This window comes from Parus major, chromosome 8 (genome assembly GCF_001522545.3).
Source record: "Parus major isolate Abel chromosome 8, Parus_major1.1, whole genome shotgun sequence".
Lineage (NCBI taxonomy): Eukaryota > Metazoa > Chordata > Aves > Passeriformes > Paridae > Parus > Parus major.
This window is the reverse complement of record NC_031777.1, coordinates 21191815-21211211: the sequence shown is the minus strand read 5'-3', so window position 1 is coordinate 21211211 and position 19397 is coordinate 21191815. Positions and strand designations below refer to the sequence as shown.

At 49.5% G+C, this 19397-nt stretch overlaps 1 protein-coding gene across 7 annotated transcripts in view; it reads left to right on the top strand.

The window, feature by feature from the left end:
- The window catches only part of ERI3 (ERI1 exoribonuclease family member 3), a 131039-nt gene that overhangs the window by 68306 nt on the left and 43336 nt on the right, over positions 1–19397 (top strand). For 3 of the 7 annotated variants that reach the window (XR_004498484.1, XM_033516388.1, XM_033516387.1), the window contains one exon: positions 4074–4189. The exons of 3 other annotated variants lie outside the window; for them this stretch is intronic. Coding sequence is in view for 1 of the 4 variants with exons in the window: in XM_033516388.1 (XP_033372279.1) it covers positions 4074–4097 (24 nt within the window). In the remaining 3 variants the exon portion in view is untranslated. One more of the 7 variants, XR_004498483.1, reaches the window with a different exon arrangement.

Here is a 19397-nt window from a genome sequence, read left to right as displayed (position 1 = left end):
TTAGGCTCATACCACTCAACAGATGTTATTATGGGGATACTGAGGCATGGGGGATTGGATGATTTTCCTGTGATCCATATCAGAGATTGAAACAGAAATTAGGTCTCATCTCTCCTGCCTCTGGACATCAGCCACAAGGCTCGTTTGCGAGGCTTTTCACTTTCAAATTGCTTTGCAGGCATTAAATCCATGCAGCATCCTTGTGGGCTGTCTGCACAGGAGGGTCACTCAGCCACAGGAGTCAGAACGACCAGTTACTGGGAGCCTCTGCCTGAGCTGCTGTTCAGTTTTTCTCCCCATCTCAAAAATTAAAGCACTTGAGTTACACTCACTGATTTCACTGATGCTACCTTCACAAATCCATGGTGCTCTGCTGCATTTCACCCCTCTCAGAATGAACATTTTGTATGTAGACCCTACACAAATGTGGCTGTTGCCAAGGTAAACACCATTTTTCTGCTAGATCTGGTTTGGAATATTCTCAGAAGGGAGCAAATTTTTCTCCAGACATCATCATTTAGGAAAGTAGCACCACACAGGGATACTGATGCCACTGCTCAAGTGTCTCACACCAAAACCAGCATTAAACAACAGAAGCTGGAATCAAGCTGTGGAAGGGAATAGTTAATTCATAGCTTCATCTGGTGTCATTATGGCATGGTGGAGCCCAGCACCTGCAGCTGAGTTTCTGCCTCAGTCTTTTGTCTATTTGGATCCAACTTTTTCTTGACATGGCTGAGCTGCTGGGAGGATTGCAGTGCAGACAGGGTGAAGGAGAGGTTTGGGCAGCCTCATGGTTAAGGTTCCAAACGCCCAGCAGCATCCTTCGCTTGGCAGGTGTAAAGGAACCTTATTAACAGGCAGTACTAATTGCATTTAAAATAGCACCATATTTGGACCTGTGCCAAATATGCCAGGCTAACTTGGTGCAAAGTTTTGCCCTTCATCTTAACAAAAGCTATTTCTGAAGAGCTGCTTAGAACTGTGTGTGGCTAGCAGGGAGGTTTCTCATCAGATGTCAGTGCTTGGGAGGCAGATACACTCGACAGGCAGAAGGACTTGACTTCTTCCCCTTCCATGTACAAGCACTATGTATTATTCAGGGTCTTCTTGAGTCAATGCTGGTTTATTAATCGGTCGTTTCTCTGCATGCTAAATTTGCCTACTAATTTCAAGGAAGAGGACTGTGGGTATGAGATTTCACAGTATTTTCTTTCCCTCTGTGAGTCTCTGAACACCCGTGTATGCAATCTGTGGCTGCTGCACCCCCTTGCTTTGGGTTCAGATGACATAGTTCTGCCTGTCCAGCAGCTGCATGGGAAGGCGAGGTCCATGTTATTGATGTAATGTTCCTGTATCCAGATAGTCACAGATGGTGGGAGGAGCAGGGGCAGGGCTGGGGCAATTAAAGCCTTGTTGAACCTTGAGGGACCAAGCAAGACCCCCACACACCACCTTCTAAGGACTAGCAGTGCTACAGTCTCAGGTGTTGCTCTGGTGTGGTGTCCTGGTGTGGGGCAGGCATTGTACACAGGCCAGGAGGGGTTTGATCCATGACATAGATGCTGTCCACTTCCCCTTGGCTCCTGCTCTGATTGCAGACTGATGTAATGAGTTATTTGCAGCTGGTTTGTCTCTTGCAACAGTCTCTTGTCTTGGGACTCTCTCTCCCCTGTACCCCAGCCAGACTTTATGCTCTGGTCTCCTCTCCCTCCACAAGCTCTGGCGGTGCTGCCTGTGGTAGGCAAGGCACGTGGGCCAGTAGTGCCTGCACGTTCCAGGAATCACGTCAGCTGTCATTACTTACATTACCTTGATTGGGAACAGTCAGTTATGTCACCGTTCATCATCGCGTCTCTCCCAGGAGACGCTGAGGAAGGAGGAGAGGAGCAGGAATTATAAAGCGCTTCTGCGGTGCTCTGCCAATCCCACTGCTCCGTTGGCTGAACATCTGTCATCAGGCAGCTTGAAGAGAAGGTGCTTTGTCTGATGGATCTTCACATTGTAGCTCCACAGGGAGGAGCCTTCTGCAACACCAGGAGAGCCCCATGGGAAGAGCACTGGGGACTCTTACAGAGTTTAACATGAAGGGAATAATGCTGTTGCCTGGGAAGCTCTGTGGGATACTGCAGAGGGCCACAGGATGGGTTCTCCTGGCTGAGGACTGCTTTGAGGCAGGTAGAATTACCAAAACTGTCTCCAGTCCAAATGAGTTAGAGCTTGGACTTGGATGTTGTCCCCAAGTGTGACTGTGGAGGATTTTTGCTCATGTCTCAGGTGGCATTTAATCCTCCCTTTGGCCAGGAGCTCCAAATTCCCTGAATGATGATGAGGTCTGGGTTTTGCTGAAGGAAAGTTCTTATTTCTAATGGAGAATTATCTGGAAAGTTTCCAGTCCTCTGGCCCAGTTGATTTGGGAATTTGACTCCAGTTCCAGCAACGAGTCTCTTTGACTCTGGTCCTCCCAGGCAGGCTGGAAGACAACACTGGAAATGGCAGAAGCTATGTCCATCTCTGGTGGCAGAGCCCACGATGCCATGTGTGGTGAGGAAGACAGTTTGTCTGTCCAGCAGTCTCCTGTGAATGAATTCGTAACTGATCTCAGGGTGGGTTTGAGAGGGTAAGAAGAATAGGAACTCTGTGGCTGTAGCCAGGAGGTGCTCCAGGGCTGTAAGGCCAGGTTCCCCAAGGCTTGTGTGAGAAGGCTGAAAGCAGGAAGGGTTCAAGAAGCACATGTAGCCCAGCAGGACACAGTGGGAGGGGGGGATGGCAGTAGTGCCTGCTTCCTTGTGTTTCATGCTATGTGTGTTGGTCCTGGCACTGTGACGTGGGAGAAACACTATCTGTCAAGCACAGTACTCACATTTTAACTTCTGTTAACTGGGCAGAGAGCAAGGGTGGCTTGACAACAACTGGACCTGGCAGAGCCTCTCCAGAGTCAAGCCACTGAAGGGGAGGAAAGCCAGGACAGCAGAGGTCTGTACCCAGGGTCCAAAGTGGGGAAGGAAAATAAGTTCTGTGGTTCTGTATGTTTCTCCTTGGAGCAGCTCCAGAAGATTGTTCAAAGGGGAGTGTTAAAACACACGGAGGAACTGGCTGTACCAGCAGTGACACATGACTGCTGCACGGGGCGGGGGGGGATGCAGGTAGGTCATGGGTGGCTGAAGTAGCCTGGTCTCAGCCTATGCAAGGCATCTTGTGCAGGTACAGCCAGCAAGGTCTGACCTGTGATCCATCCTGTCATTTAAAGAACTTGCACTGTACAGAAGTGATGCTTTCTGTGTGCCAGGGGCATCACTGCAGTTCCTCTTAGCTGAGTTTGAAGAGCTCTTGCTGTCCCCACCTTTAAGTGTAGGCATTGTGCTGGATGGCCCAGGTACATGGTGTTTGCTAGGCAAAGAAGAGATTGAAAAGGGTACATGGAGCAGAGGAGAATTGTTCTTGAGGAAAGGTGGGTTTCTATGGTGGGTGGATAGCTAGTGAAGTGAGTAAATACTTGCTATAAACATGTTCAGAGCATCTCTGTGTGAAGAACCCAGCACAGCTTTTCCAAGTGAATAGAAAGAGAGCCTGGGTTCAGTTCATATGTCTGTTTTCATTTCTTTTCTTCTTCTGGTCAACTGTGGCTGTAGATAAGAGTTTTCTATTTGAAGTTCAGAAGGGAAGGGAAACCCATTGTTAGAAGAGGAGACATTTTTTTTGCTTGATATCTATCTCCAGCGACACAGCAGAGAAGGAAAAGATTTGCTATGATAAAGGTAGGTTTAAGGAGAAGGAAAAAAAAAAAGGCACATTGAGTGTTGCTTTTCTCTGTACTTCAAAGCCTGGAGTAATATGGAACAGTATAAAAGAAGAGAGGAAAAAAAAACAACCTAGCCCACTCTCTGCACGGGGGCTGAGAGTGCCATAATAGAGCACCATCCTGGCCAGAAATCCAGAGCTCTGCCTAAGCTGTTCATCTGGGCTTGGCAAGGTGGTGTTCAGTATGCACAGCACCTGCCAGGAGTCCACAGGGATGGGCTGCAGGGGGGATGGATGCTCCTTATGGGGAAAGCAGAGGAAATGTTTTGCAGGTGTGCATCCTGTGGAAGGACTGAACGAAGGGAAGTCACTCACTGGAAAGAAAATCAGGCAAATGTGGAAGCAGTATGGGAAAAATGTGCCAATAAACATTTAATTATTAAAATAACTTGGAGAGTGTATGGAGTGTTCAATACAGCGTGGCAAAGTGAAAAAGCTGAACAGCACAGCTCTGGTGAAGGCTGTGGGTGGGAAATAGCTAAACAACTCTGTCCACGTGCCTCAGGGCCAGTGGGGTTGGTTTTCTGGGGTCCAACTGTCCAACTGGGCTGTAGAATCACCATTTCCCAGGGCTCAGTTTATTCTGAACAAATAAGAGTAGAGGAGTGCTGGGAATGAGGTACCTGTGAGTGCCATTCCCTTGCTTGGAGCAGGCATGGGCATACAGGGGGACTGCAGCTCCACAATCATCAGTGGGACTCCAGTCGCCTAAATGTGGGTTTGGGCTGTGCATAACAGGCAGGAACAGGAGCTTCCTCCCAGGGGACACAGACTGTAACCTGGGGAGCTGGGGCTTGTGCCACTCCCGCTGCAGTTCTGCTCTGTTCATGCAGGCATTTCCTTTCCTCTGGATCTCCAGCCAGACTCGTGCCCCATGTCTGCTCTGCTGTCATTATGGTTTTGGTCTTCATCCCCATCCCAAGCTCCATGCATGATCCTGGCTTCTGGAACAGCCCTTGTTGTGTCTGCCAGTTGCTGCTCTGCCAGCCTCTTTTGGGCTTGCTGAACTGCTGGGACACCCCTGGAAAAGGCACCATCTAAGGCCTCCCATTCCCCTCCAAGCTGATGCCTTAAATAAAGGAGAGAGCAAGCCTTTGCTGGAGGCTTTGCCTCTGTGGGAGTCTAGGGAGGAGCAGAACAAGAAACCAACAAGCTCATTTTCAGTGCTGACCTGAGCAGAGGTTGGAAGTGAAAAGATTTCCAGCAAACCTGAGCTGGTCAGGGTTGCTAACGAGCCTTTCCTTTGAGCAATGTTTTACATTCTTTAAGGATGGCAGGGTGCTCTTGGGGAGAATCTGCTAAAGTAAATGGCAGAGTCAAGTGTGCCGGCTCCTTTCTTTCCCTTTTCTTTTCCCTTTTTTTTTCCTTTCCCCTTTCTTGGTTCTCTTTATTATGTGGAGTTGCTCTGGCTCTTTCTCTCACTTCTGTTTCTCCTTTTGTTCTCTCTTTGTCTATTTATCACACTGTGAAGGTTGAAAGAGATGTTATTAATCTGGGAGAATGAAGGCAGGATTAGTGGTATGAATCGGATTTTGAGAGCTGTAATGATGGAAAGACTCGCTCTGCTGGCGGGCTGCGTGAGTTTGATAAATGGGGAGCACTCCAAACTGACTCGCGCCTTCCTCCGCACTGCTCGCTTTGCCCGCTGGGGCGTGCCATGCTCTCAGATCTGCCAGCCATCCCACACCGCTCCTACCTGAACCAGAGCAAAAAGCCAAGGGTAAATCAGAGACAAATATCTCCCATTGCACTTAAAGAGATCATTTCTTTCAACATCTTTTTCAAACAGAGTCCTGTCAAGTTCTTGGACAGCCTTGTGTGGAGGTAGGATCCTCCCTTGGAGTGTGGCTCGGAGCCGTGGCCATGTGTTATTGTCTCCTGCCGTGGCTTTGCGGAGAGCATTGAGGAGTTAGTGTGGCTGAAGCAGAGCTCCCATCCTGCAAAGCACAAAGAAGCAGGATAATCTCCATAGGACTGCACCCTGCTGTGCTTGCTTCCTGAGGACTGCACCAGACTTCAAAGCCCTTCCGGAACTGGAAGAAAGCAGGGGCTATTTCATCAAAAGTTGCTTTGGGGTCTTTGCCCTGAAATCTCCTGAGTGAGGAGTTCTTCCCTTGCATAACATGAACCAGGTTCCCTGTTAACAACCTTGGGGTGGAGCAAAGTAGGCTCTGGGAACAGCCTCAGAGAGTAACAGACCCCAGCTATGGGCCAAAACAGGACTCTGGACAGCATCTTTAGTGAGTAGGGTTCTTTCCTGGGATCACCCATCACTGCATACTCACCCACTTGAACCCTTCTTCATCCCTACCTTTGGGTATGTGGTGCCCCACATTGCACCCTGCAGAGCCAAAAAACTAGGGACAGACTCACAGGTGTAGGTTATGCTGAACTTTGAAGCAAGGACAGAGCTTGCTGAAGTTGTGCTACCAGGCACACATATGTGGGGACTGCACCCTTGTCCCAGGGTCCTTCATGGGAGTCCTTACTCTACCCTCTAATATGGCCTCTGTGGACATTTTGGGCTCTCTGCTTGGTCATAGCTGGGCTTGGGTCTTGTGGTCCTGTCCAAGAGCATGCATTTGCTGAAGTTGCATGGTTTTGTGCAGTCCATGTGCAATGTGTTGGGAAGGTTTGGGTTCTGCAGTGCATCTTCCCCCAGAGGCAATGGGAATAGACTTGGCCCTACAAGTCCCCGTCCAGGGGAGCAGCGTGTGCCTGGTGGTGGTTGCAGGACAACCCATCACTGCAATATTTGCATCTTGCCTGGATTAAGCAAGGGGTTATTGCTCAGTAGAGGAGGGGGAACAACAGTGTGCAGAGGCAATCCTGCTTCCAAGGGGGAGTCAGACCACCAGGCAGCCCAGAGTTGTCAATGTCCCTTTAACTACAAGGTAATGGACTCCCCCGCGCTTGGGCTGAGCTCTGCTCCTGCCTTGGCAGGAACAGTAATGATTGTCAAGGTAGAGCTAATGAGACGTGCACGTCTTTAAAGGATCGTGGCTTCCAAGACAAAATTAAAAGGCAAAAAAAAGAAAAAAGAAATGAGGGAAGGAGAGAAAATCCAACTGCACTGCCTTGGCCAGCAAGATGTCTGTCCATCTGTCTTGCCTGCCCTCGGCAGGATCACCCCTAAATGACTAGCAGGGCCTCTTTGCTTGTGCTGCAACTCCTATTTGGCCCTGAGAGCCCCTTCACCTCCCTGTGACCTTACCCCCAGCCTCTCTGCAGGCTCTGGCCCCGGTGGGGGAGAGAGCAGGGCATTGCTGGGTATGTGACACCTTTGCTGCTGTGTGGCACAGCTGTGGGGACAATGGAGCTGAAAAGTGGGATAGCAGGAAGGCATACAGAGAGATTAAGAACACAGGACTATCCTGTCCTGGGTCAGTTGAAGATGTGGGGATGGTGGTGCTGTCAGTCCTGGCTCATCCCTCTCTTCATCTTTTTCTCCCAGGTCTGGGATTGATGCAGTTGGCATTCCCAAGCATACATAAAGGTACAATCTGGATACCAGGGTTTTAATGATCTCCCAAATGCCTGTCCCATTGTGGGTTGGGAGGAAAAGATGTCTCCAGTGTTGGGAAATGCTCCATGGCCACTCCTGGCATAGGAGGCTGTGTCAATCAGGCTGAGTCAGGGTGTGACCCTTTGGGAAGAGCTGGCAGGGGAGCTGGGACGTTGTGTGCAGTGTTTGGTGTGACTGCCTGCCCACACTTTTCCTCCTGTTCTCACTATTTCAACTTCACAGGTTGAATTGGTTCAGAGCAGCCAAACTAAATGAGGAGAGAAATGATCAGTCAAATATTTCTTAAATCCTGTCTTTAAGAGATAAGTGCTTGGCTGGAACTTTATGGCAGGTAATGAGGCTCTCTTCAGATCAGCTTGTGATGTGGAAAGTGCTAGATTGACCAGGCTGCAACTGGAAGAAAGCTCTGTCACAGCCGGGGATGGTGCGGCACGGGACTCCCCACACTCCAGCACTCTGCACCAGCTGCCACCCACTGCTCTCTGCTGCCTTTGCCCTCATCCTGCAAGGAGTAAAATACAGCTTGGAGCTGTGGGGAGCTGATTGCTCACACAAAACGGAATGACTCCCTTCCACAGAAGGAATGTCAGTCAGTGCTTTGAACCTCAGGCCCAGTTTGCTCCAGCCATGCAGGCAAGAGTTTGAGTGGAGGTGGTGAGTGAGAGGACCACTGTCCCTCCAAAGGACTCTCACCAGTTTTCAGTTTTAAGCTGACAGATTTGTTTTGCTGAAGAAATCAGACTTCAAGCCTTGCAGTGGCTTTTTGAGGTGAGGTTCTCTCAACCATGTCTCAAGTTGGTGCAAGGGGAGAAGGAAAATGATGTCATTCTTCCAGCAGCCTGGTAAGGATGTGTTGGTAGGATCATCCTTCCTTTTCAAGACACTGTCCTTCCCTCTGCAGTGGGGCACCAGCAGTGTTTGTCTGCCTCAGGATGACACCTTCACAAAGCACTTACCAGAGAAGAGGAGCTGGTTTGTTGGAGGAAAAGTGGCAGTGCAGGGGCAGCAGAAGAGAAGGGAGAAATGTTGTGCAAGGTGGGATGTAGAAGTGCCTCTTCCTAGCTCCAAAATAATTGCTTCTCTTTTAGTCTGTGACTGGGAAAGAATCTGGTCTTACCTGCGAGCTCTGCACCCCAGTGCCAGTGCCAGACACCTGTGCCCTTGCTCCCTTGTGCCATGCCCGCCAGGCAGCCCCTTCCCAACCTGCTCTTCTCTAGGGCTCTCCCAGGCAGGAGCTGGGGACCCTCTGAGCTTTCTGGTTTGTATCCAGGATTTTTAGGCCTTCTGTTGTTAATTATTGAGATGTAATAATGTGATTAGTGCACTATTAAAAAAATCGCTGATATGATTACCATGGATTTAATATCACATGATATATCATTACATTGTTACATGGTGACAGATGTAATTGAAATACACTTATTGGAGCCTGGGGTTGTGTTTCATTCAATCACAGCAGCACCTCTGGGGGGCAGAGCAGAAATGGCTAAAAAAAAAAAAATAAAAAGGCATCAGCATTGGAATTTGTAATGAAAACAAAGAAACTTGCAGCCTGTTCGAGTGTGAGGCAACTGCTGCTTTGGCATTTTCTCCATAGGAATTTAGAAAGGTACAAGTTTGGAGGATCACCTGGGGGAGATTTTCAGTCGAGTTGAATGTTTTTGCTCAGGAGACCGGCAGGAGGATGTGTGCTGTGGACTTGTACCCAGAAGGCTTCCAGCCATCTTGCAGCACATGAGCCTGGCACTATGGGCACTATACCACTGACCTCTTGGTCCCTCTTGGCTCCTTTTAAAAGGCAATTGGAGCCGAAGATGGTGTTCACTGTGCTGTGGGAAAGCCAGCTAGCTACTCCCCACCTTCTGCCTAACGCGTTTTTGGAGTCAGGGATAACCCAGTGTGGCTCAGGCTGTGCCACAGAGGGAGGGTAGACAGTGGTGAGCTCACCTGCACAACTGTGACCTGGGTCGTGTTTCCTTCCTTCGTGTCAGTGGGGTGGCATCTGTCTCTGCCACGTTATCCTCGAGGAGATCTGCACGTGGGCTTTGGGCAGCTGGGGTGAGGAGAGGAGCGGCTCTCGTGTACCCTCTGCAGAGGCAGCCAAACCAGAGCCTGGGCAGGGAAGGGACTGGGTTCTCACTGCCCGTGGGGAAAGGCCTGGGCTAGAGAAATATACCTGCAAGAGAAACACCAAGACCCTGCCTGCTGCTGGCTCAAACCTGCTGCTTCTCAACATGGTGGTCAATAAGAAGCTGGTGGTGAACACAGCAGTCTCCTTTTCCTTCATCTTCTTCCCTTCCCAGGGTCACCCACCCTCCAAGTATCCCACAAGGCAAGTTTGGGGTGTTGCCTTGGATAGGATCAGGGCTGTGGCAAGATCTCAGAGATACAGCACAACATACTTACTGCACTTTAATTGTCCTTATCATCACCATGTGCTAAATCTCATCCCCTGAAGGGGGCAGAAGCATGATTTTGCCTCAGGTACACCTCATCCTACCTCTACTGCAGGTCCCAGGGCTATTTTGTCTTTGCAACAGACAGTGTGTAGGTGACTTCAGAACTGAAGGGGATGTGTTTAATCTTGCCCTTATCCAAAACAAAGGAAAGAGGAAGAATTTGTGGATAGAGTGAAGGCGACTTTTCCACCAAGAGGGGAATGGCATTGTGGTGAGCTTGAGACATCTGGATGTTTGCATAATGATGTAGCAGCATCTGGCCCTGGTCACTAGCTCAGCATTCACACGTTCAGCACAGCATCACCCCCTACTCCAATGTGTCTGTCCCCAAAAATAAACCTCACTCCTATTTTGGGCTTTCAGTTCTGTGTTCTCCCCCCCAAAAAGGGCTCCCACCCCTCTTTTGTGGAGCCAGCATACTCATTCTAAGCCCTTGTTTTGCTGGGAGCTGTAGAAATTAATTTCCAACTGGCATGGGAGCTCTCTGGCTGGGAAGACTCTGGCAAGCATCTTTCTTTTAAGGTTAAAAACATAATTTCAGTCTGACCTCTGTGTTTCGGAGCTTTTGTTGGTTTTCTCCACCCCCAGATGGTTTTTGTGTGTGATTTTAAAATAGCCTTCTTCTCTTGGTTGAAGCTAGCTGATGCGTCCACTTCTCATTCGAGGATTGTTGTGTTTTATTAATGCTGTTATTATTCCATTACTGTCATTGTGCTCTTTTATAGCAAATAGCTTAATTTAGTTGAGATACACAGATGCTGAGAGTTTAAGTGAAATCTTCAGCACTTGGTATGCTGGGCACTGAGCAGATATTCCCTAAGCACTTTGGTATAAACCTTTCACTTAAATAGGCTGCTGGGGCAGGAGTTTGGGAGAGGGGAGAAGGGGTAGGGGACCTGTTTAGCATTATACAGAGGACCTCATAGTTAAACGTGACTATAGGTGCTGAGGAATGAAGCTCCCACTGAGGATTTCACCCTAAAGATGGTCTGTAATGGGTCCCTCTTCCCTACCAGTGCTGCAGGACATGGGGAATTATGCCACCAGCATTTCTGGGTGCTTTGGGTTGAGATTTTTAGGGGTGTAGGGACAAAGTGTACTGTAATTTCTTCAGCTGAAGCTGTCTGGCTCCTGGGAGAGCTGGACATGCTGCCACCCTGGGGAGGAACGTACAGTGCCAGTGAAACACAGTGAATATTTGAAGAAAAATATGGATGCTGGAAAGCTGTACTGTGCTGCAAGTAGATCTTGGACTAGAGGAGTTAAGAAATAACATTGGTGCCCAGATGACTTAGGGGCCAGGGCCCTACTGTCAGAAATTACTTGGGTGCTTAAGCCTCCTGGGAAGCTGGTGCCATCCAGGCTTTGAAGTACCTTAGCTACTTCTGAAATTTTACCACTTAACTGTTGACAGATGTTCATCTGAAATGGATGCTTCTTGTTCGGTGCCTCTGGGCATTCATTAATACTAGTGATAACAATTTCAGATTGTCTCCTATACCTCTTTCCCTGCCTCCATCCCTTAAAAATTGCAGAGGTAAAGCTTGTTAGTGTCATGTTATTTGTGCACTTAACTCTTACTGCCTTGGCAAAACCTGCTGATTTTGGTGCTGTTGGTGCCAAAATTTCTTTATGTGGGGCAGGGAAAGCAAGAAGAAAGTAAAGTGGAGCAGGCATGTTGCCACACAGGTTGAGGTGGTGCTGATGGCAGTGTTGGCTCAGTTTGTTCTCTACATGTGGCCATGGTATGGAGGGTAACATGTCCCTGCCAGGTGGTCCTTTGGGGAGCAGCAACTTTGCCTTCTCTCTCTACCACCCATAGCTCTAGGACACCCCAGTCTTCCTGGAGAGGGCTCTGCTCCTCTCTCAAGCCCCCCAGGGGCAGCCTCTTTCGGGGTGCAGCTAGCAAAGACTTGCTTCCACCCTTTATTTGGAAGGGGAGCAGCTCCCTGTAGTGGGGAACATCTGGGGAGAAGAAGTGCTAACCCATGCTGTTCATCCCCACTGTGCACTCATAATAGCTTGGGGGTCCATGGGGAGTTGCTGGGATCATTTTTATTCCCTGCTTTGTGGCAGCTTTGTGACTTTATCTGGCTTTTGAGGCGACTGGGGTAGCTAACAACATGCATGGAGCATCCTCTGTGGAGGAGGCCCGGTGCCCAGGTTTGCTAGAGGTCTGCTTTACCACTTATGAGAAACGAGTTAACCTCCCTTTGATCTCAGTTCACAGCTAACCCTTTAACAAAGTCCGGGATGTGCAAGGAAATCAATACTCAAGGCATTGAATTTAACACCAGCCATCAACTCAAGCGTAACACACACACTGACTGACTCCGATTACAAGGAACGGTCTGGTTTGAAGCTTGTTTGCCAGCTCTCTGGGGTGGTGCAGGGCAGCTGTGGGAAGAGCAGGCAGGCTTACATGGCTTGCTGTCATTCAGGGAGGGAGTAAGAGGGACCTGGTGTGCTCTGCCATGTCCTCCTGATCATCTCTGCCTTCTACCTCCTGCCTTCTGTCTCCTTATACCTCTGATTTGCAGCCCCAGCAGCTGTTCCCTGACACTGGAGCAGAGAGCTTAGATGCTGTGTGTGATCACTGAATGTCTGTTTGCGTACACATGAATTGTGCTTTGCTGGTGAGAAGCAATAGGACCCAAGGCAGGGTGGGTTCTGCTGAGCCAGACAAAAATCAGTACTGCAGGTTAAAAATCGGAAAAATAAAATGCTGCAGGCAGGAAAGGTTGAGTAGCTGGTCAAGGAGGCAGCTGTGTCATTTTGCCAGCTCTAGTCCTCCCCACAGAGATCTAATTAGATTAGTGGTGAGCTAATTGGGACACCTTGTTCCATACCAGCTTCTTACTCTCTGCTGGCACACTGGCAGTGGGCAGACTGCCTGCCATGGTTCCACACAGGGGAAGCCAAGTGGTCCACAGCCAAGCGTTTTCTGGACAGCCCATGGACCTACTCCTCACACCTCAGCCCTCCAGTCCCCAGCTGCAGACCAGCTCTTCTGCAGGGACATTTGTTCCTACTTGCTCTTCATCTTTCCACCAGCCACAGCCAGAGCTGAGACAGCACATATAGGTTAGGGATGAGTTCAGAGGGCAGCTGAAGGATGCTGAGGGGGTGGGAGGAGCATTCCATGACCCCACAGCTCTGTCCTTGCACCATGACTGTGTGAGTGCCATGCCTCTGCTACACATGCTCAGTAATGTTGGGCAGAGCTCCTGGGACGTGCTTCTCAGTTCTCCTATCACCAGCAGGCACCAAGGCAAATCCTACTAGTGTTTCCCAGGCTCACAAGCTGCAAAGAGCCAGCCAAGCCACAGAATCTCAGCAGTGCCAAGCAGTGATGGCCCCTTCCACAGGGAGCAGGACCCAGGGGCATCCACGTGTCTGGGTGTCACAGCCCTTCCCAGTGCCTTACAGGAAAGGCACAACCAGAGAGTGTCCCAGCTTGCACAGTAAGGAGACCAAAATCTGCTTGGCTGGGTGCAGATGGCTCCCTGTGTCCTTGCAGGAGCCCAGCCTGGCTGGAGGTCAGTGAAACCTGGTGGCACCAAAGAGCTCTGGAGGTGCTTTAAGCTCTCTTGGAAGACATGAGTTGAGCTCTTGAGGACCCAAAACCCTTCTTTTCTGTCAACTGTTGACATGATCTTCTCTGTCACCTTCTCAGGACTATAACATGGTGCTGGTGCACCCTTTCCAGTCCAGCTAGCCAGTCCTGCCCCAAACTCCTACCTGGCTGTAACTGCTGTGATTCATCCCCCCGTGCCTCCTTTATTAGCCTCTTTTAAGGACCTTGCCATGTTCTCCTTGCAAGTCCCTTTATTCTCTGCTTTCATAACCTCTCTCCAAATTGATTCTCTCAAGAAGTGTTGCCCAGCCCCTCAGACCATCTCCTTCTCTTTGTTCTTCCATTGAAATTGAGAAACCTCAATTTTGCTGCTGGTGCCCCAGCAGGCTGTGCTAGCTGGGCTGCTTGCCTGGTGTTTGCATCCATCACAGCTCTTAGAGGCGCCTCTGCTTTAACCTCCTCAGTCTTAACCCTGACCTGAGTCAATAATCATGAGGAAGAGCTGTTGCTTAGATGATCCAGTGTAAACTCTACCTTTGATTAGACAGGTATCATCCCTAGGCACTGGCACAGCAGCACCTTGTTAGCTTTCCTTGGTGTTCCTTTACTGTAGCCATGAGAGCCTCCAGTGTGGGCAGGGGATGGGCTGCTGCCCTAGTAATCTTTATTGATCTTTTCCCTGATGTCTCACGCATTGTATTTCTTGCTTTTCTCTCGTTCTTCCAGCTGCCTCTCCTTTGAGCAGCTTTGCATCTTGTGGGAGTGCAGAGAAACTGGTTTTTTTCAATCCTTGCAGAGCAGCAGCACTCAGAGACTCCAACACCTGTTAGATTGTTGCTCTGCAATGAAAACTTGGGTGTTGCTCCTGCGTGTTCGCTGTCTGGGAGGAGGAGGTAAGAAGGAGCAGGGCAGGTATCTTTATGCCCCTCTGGTCTGTTGTGTACAGACCAGTTTATCTGCATTGTGCCAGAGGTGTTTTATAGAAGGTCATGTATCTGTCCCAAGACCTGACCTGGTGAACATGAAAGTGGAAGGGATTGAAGGATGTGAGCTGAGGGAGAGGTGGTCCTGCAGGATCACTCTGATTTCTTTCCCATCCCCCAGGGTCTGGGTTTTCCAAACAGATTATGAAACTGAGATGTGAAAATGCTGGTGGTCACCCAGCGTCCCCACCCTTGCTGCCACCTTGCAAGCATCTAAACTTGGCAAAGACAAGTAGTGGAAACCAGACAGTTGAACTGCCTTGTCTGGCACCTGCACTGTGAATGGATGTGCAGTTGTACATCATCTCCCCTGTGTGTTTCTCTTGGTAACCTGTCCGTGGGTCTGTGCCCTCCATGGTCCCATCATCCCCATCTGGCATGTTTGTACACAGCAGCTGAACCATTGCCAGAGGCGTCCTTGCCAAAAATGTCCAGACTACCACATGCTGAAACATGCTCTGTGTGGTGCAAAGGAACAGTGTATCTGCTCTGGACAAATGGCTTTGTTTTGCACTGGAAAAACTGGAGTCAAAATGTCAAAGCAGTGTTTTGCACAGGAATAGATTGCTCCTTTCCAAAGGGCAACAGTTCTGTCACTGGCTTTTACTTTGTGGCTCCTAAGCAGAACTGTTCCCACACAGTGAAACAAGCCAATATTTTGGCTTTTCCATCCTGGCTTAGGATGAAAGGTAATGTCTTTGGTCTTTCAGTGGGGTGGACGCAGTTTCCCAGCCTGTTACAGCAAGAGCACACTCCCTGGCAGGAGGCAAGGATGAGTCCCAGGGATGTGTTGCTTCTGCTTTCAGCACGTTTGATCCAGCCCGTCTCTTTCAAGGTGTGTGGAAATGAGCTACAATCTCATCATTCCTGTGGAGGCTTCTCGGAGGAGATAGCAGAAGGGTCACAGCGCCTCTGGAAATCTCCCTTCAGGTGATGTGCCGTCGCATTTCACAGCAGACAGACAGAATAACCTTTAGGGCATGGTAAGAGGCAGCGTTTTGAACTCTGAGCTGGGGAGCTCAGGAGCTCATTTCTCTGACACATCATCTGTGTCCCTGCCAGTTCCTGCATCCCCCTGAAATACCTTTGTCCTAATCCATCACTTCCTTAGCTAGAATTTTATAAAAAAAAAAAAAAAAAAAAAAAAAAAAGCTGGGCAGTTGGTCCCTTGTGTGCTGGTCACACAAAAGCTAGTCTCTTCTGCAGAAATGCACCCAGACCCTCTGCTGTAACCAATTGTGCCTTAATCTGAGCTGGTCTCAGTCTGTGTGGAGGAGGAGGGCTGCCCCACCAGGACAGCTCTCGGCAGCAGAATGGATCTTGCCTCTCGCCTTTCCTGCATTGCAGCCTCGGTTTGTGGTCCTGAGTTGGGTTTTTCCCCCAGATTTATCTTTGCAGTAGTGGGGAGATGAGCGGGCTGGAGCCAGGTGAGCTGGGGTATGTGCAGGCTGGCACAGGCTGCCCCTATGAACCAGAGGCTGGGAACACTGGGAGGAAATTGCTGGCTCTCCCTCCTCCCTGCTCTGGAGTAAATAATGGTACTTTTTATTTAGCTATTATTTCCCAGTGGCAGATATCTCCTCGGCTGTCTGTTTAACTATCTTTATCTCACCCTCCTTCTCTGTTTGATATAGTTATAGATAAACAGATAGCTACCTTATTAAATAACATGTTTTAAGAGACCAGTGGTATGGTTAACATAATGCAGCAGCTGTTGATTTGTCTTTCACTGTTGGTTTGTTTTTTGGTTTTTTTTCTTAAGGAAATGCTTTAAATAAGGGATACTTCATCTATTAAAAAAAATACACTTGTAGCAGCTGCTAAGCCCATCCATAAGCCTGCTTTACGTTGTATTTGTGATGGGACTGACAGTGCATGGAGGAGCCTGATTATACACAATTCCATTTTAGCAAGCCCTGCGATGTAATTTCACAGGGCGATCAGTGTTTGAATGTAATAGCAGCCTGTGCTAAGGTGTCAGAATATTAAAGGCGCTAATGGAAAAGCTCCCTGGTACACAAGGGGGACAGCATTACAGGAGACGTCGCAGATGGCTGGGCACTAAACTAATGGGGCAGGATCCAAAAAGGGAAAAAAAACCTAGAGAAGGGAGAGCTCACGGGAGCACGGGCACCTGCTTCCCTCTCACACGGAAATTAAACAGCGAGCGAGGGAGAGGCGAGCGTGTGCGTGTGTAAAGATAGAAATTGAGGGGGGAAAATACCCCCACTTGAAAAGCTTGAAGGTTTTGACAGCAAGCCTGGTGCCAGCTTCGCTTGGGAAAAGCTTGGGGTTAGATGAAAGGGATATGTGGGGAGGTCTGAGCATCACAGCCATCCCCCGGCCCTGGAAAAAGAGTGATGGATGGATACTGTTACCCACCCTACTGTAATGTGGCAAAACTGCTGCTCTCTTTGGTAGTTGTTCATCTCCAGTTAAATCCAAGGAGGGTGAGATGTATCCACCTTGCAGCTGCCCTGACAGCTCTGTTCTGCAGCAAGGTGCATCTGCTGTGGCCACCATGCTTGTTTCCATCTTCATGCATACAGAGGCTGATGCTGGGTTTGATTACAGGGCAATGTCAACATTTTCCTGTTTTCCAGCACAGTTAGAGGCATCTTCTCCCTCCCTGTGAACCCCCCATTTCCCCAGGAGCAGCCAGAATTGGACCGATCCATTCCTGTCTGTGTGGAGAGGCTTCTGTGCCTGTGGTGAATCATCCATGAACTGTGCTTGTGGGTTTTCCTTGGTATCATACCCAGCTTCCCGCTCTGCTGGCCACAAAGCTGCGGTAGGGAAAGGCTTAGTGCTGCTTTCCTGCTTGAATTGGCCCCACAGGGGCTGGAGTGGTTGGGGGATAGCACTGCAGGACGTGAGCCTGTCCTTCCAGGGCTGGAAGGGTAAATCAGCCACGTGTAGGTACTCCCTGGAAGCTGTCTGCCATGTCGTCATGTGTCTCTGCCTTTCAGACACTAATCGGGAGCTGCCTGTGTATTTTACTGCTGGGAGCCAATTGCATACATCAGAATAAGCCAGCTTGGATCTGTCACCCTGCAGTGCCACTAGGAATGCAGAGACACCATGAGAAGTCAGCCCTGCCACTTGTCCCAAACTGGGAAAGGGATGTGTCGCCCAGACCCTCTGGTCATGTTAGCAGCCCCCATCCTTGGGCTGCTTTCTTGGTGGTTTATGGCTCTGCTTGTCTCCTCTCCTGGGCCAGCACTGGCTTGTGCACACCCAGCTCCATTTCCCAGCCCTCCAGGAACCCAGACCTGTAGTTTTGTTTTGCTTGTGACCAAACCCAGGGCTTTGACCCAGATCTCCACAGCATTAACCTGGTGTGTCCCCAGCCGCAGAGCACACAGCAGTCGAGAACATTTTATCCAGGATAATCCGTAGCCTGGGAGCAAGGCAAAGACTCTTCTTGTTCAAACACAGGGAAATGTGAAGCCTAAACCGCTTGGCACTTTGACACCCTGGAGTCAGGCACACCAGTGTGTTTCTATTGCAGCCTAAGCCAGGGCACATTCTAAACCTGCACAGCAGCAGGGACACCTTCCTGCTGCCTGATGGGACCACAGCATCCAAATGCACCCTGGAGAGGGGCTTTTGGTGACTGTACGGTCCCTCCTGCCGCTCCTGAAGTCCAGAGGAGTTTTAGCAGTGAATTTGTACAGCTGTGGCTGAGTTGAGATATTGCCAGGACACAAGCAGGATGAGGCTGCTCAGATGTGTCTGAATGGGGGGAATAGGCAAGGCAAGACATCACAGTGTGCCTCAGTTTCCCTTTTGCAGAGCTCCTATGTACACAGCTCTGATGGCATGGGCTGCTTCTTTTAGTAAGGAGAAAGCACATACAATTATGCTGCATCCTCTGCATCTTCTCTGACATCTTGGTGCCTTCCTTGAAGGTTGACTTGTCCTCCTCCCATGGTCTGGGCCACCTTACCCTCTGTAAAGCATTTCCTAAGGTGGGCAGACCCAGGCAGCTCCTGTGTGCCCAGCACTCACCTTTCAAAAAACAGATCATTCATCTTTTTATTTGTTTAATTTACTCTTTGGTGTGAGGCACAGTTGTTTCTGTTCTTACAAGCAGCTTTGCAAATGGACTGAAGTGGACACCAGCTGGGCTTGCCAAAGGCTCCCTGCATCCAGGACACAAGGGAAGCTGGCTGTGTGGCACCGATCTGTGAAAAGCCCTTGTGTGAAGAGGGCAGAGTACCAGACAAAGCCTCAGCACCTTTTTAGCAATGTGAGAGGATTTTGTCCAGATCTCATCCTCTCAATTGCAGGAATTTCTAATTTTCCCTTACTTCCACCCAAGTGGGGCCAGACCCCATGCATGGTGTCCTATTTTTCAATGTGTCAGCTGCTCTCCTTCCCCCACAGCTCTCAGAAGGTTTGGGCTCTGGAGAGTGATGTTCCCTGAGAAAGGGCACTGCTCACTTCTTCCTCAGCGTCCTCCCATGTCCAAAACCCAGCCAAACCATGTCCTGCAGTGGCATTGCAGATATATTTGGCAAAAATGCTTTGTCACCCCCCAGTAATGATTGTCACAGATGTTTAATTCAAGGCTTAGGTTCACAGGTGCTACATTGGGCAAAAGTTGTTTTTGTGCACCCTGTACCACTCATGAGTGTTCTCAGTGCACAGAGAGAAACTAATTAAACATGAGTGGTGTTGATGCTGTACCTGGTCAGTCTGGTGGCCCTTCTTGCCACTGTGTTTGGAAAAATTAAATGCCTCTTATTAGTGGTGCAGCAGAAATCTCTAATATGCGTGGACAGAAAGGCAGGGATGGATGGAGTTGGTGTCAGGGCAGCAATTGCTTATCGTGCCTTATCTGGGAATATGAAACTGTATTGCATGACATCCAGAGGCAGGCTGAATAGATATGCCAATTCATCTCGAGCCCGGGCTTTGACAAGCTAGACTGCCCTTGTTGAAAGGCATCAGTCAAACAAGAGCTGCTGGCTGCTTTTCCCTTTTTTATACTTTCTCTCGCTCCCGCGCTCCCTCTCCCTCTCTTGCTGCCTCCCCTCCCTCCACCT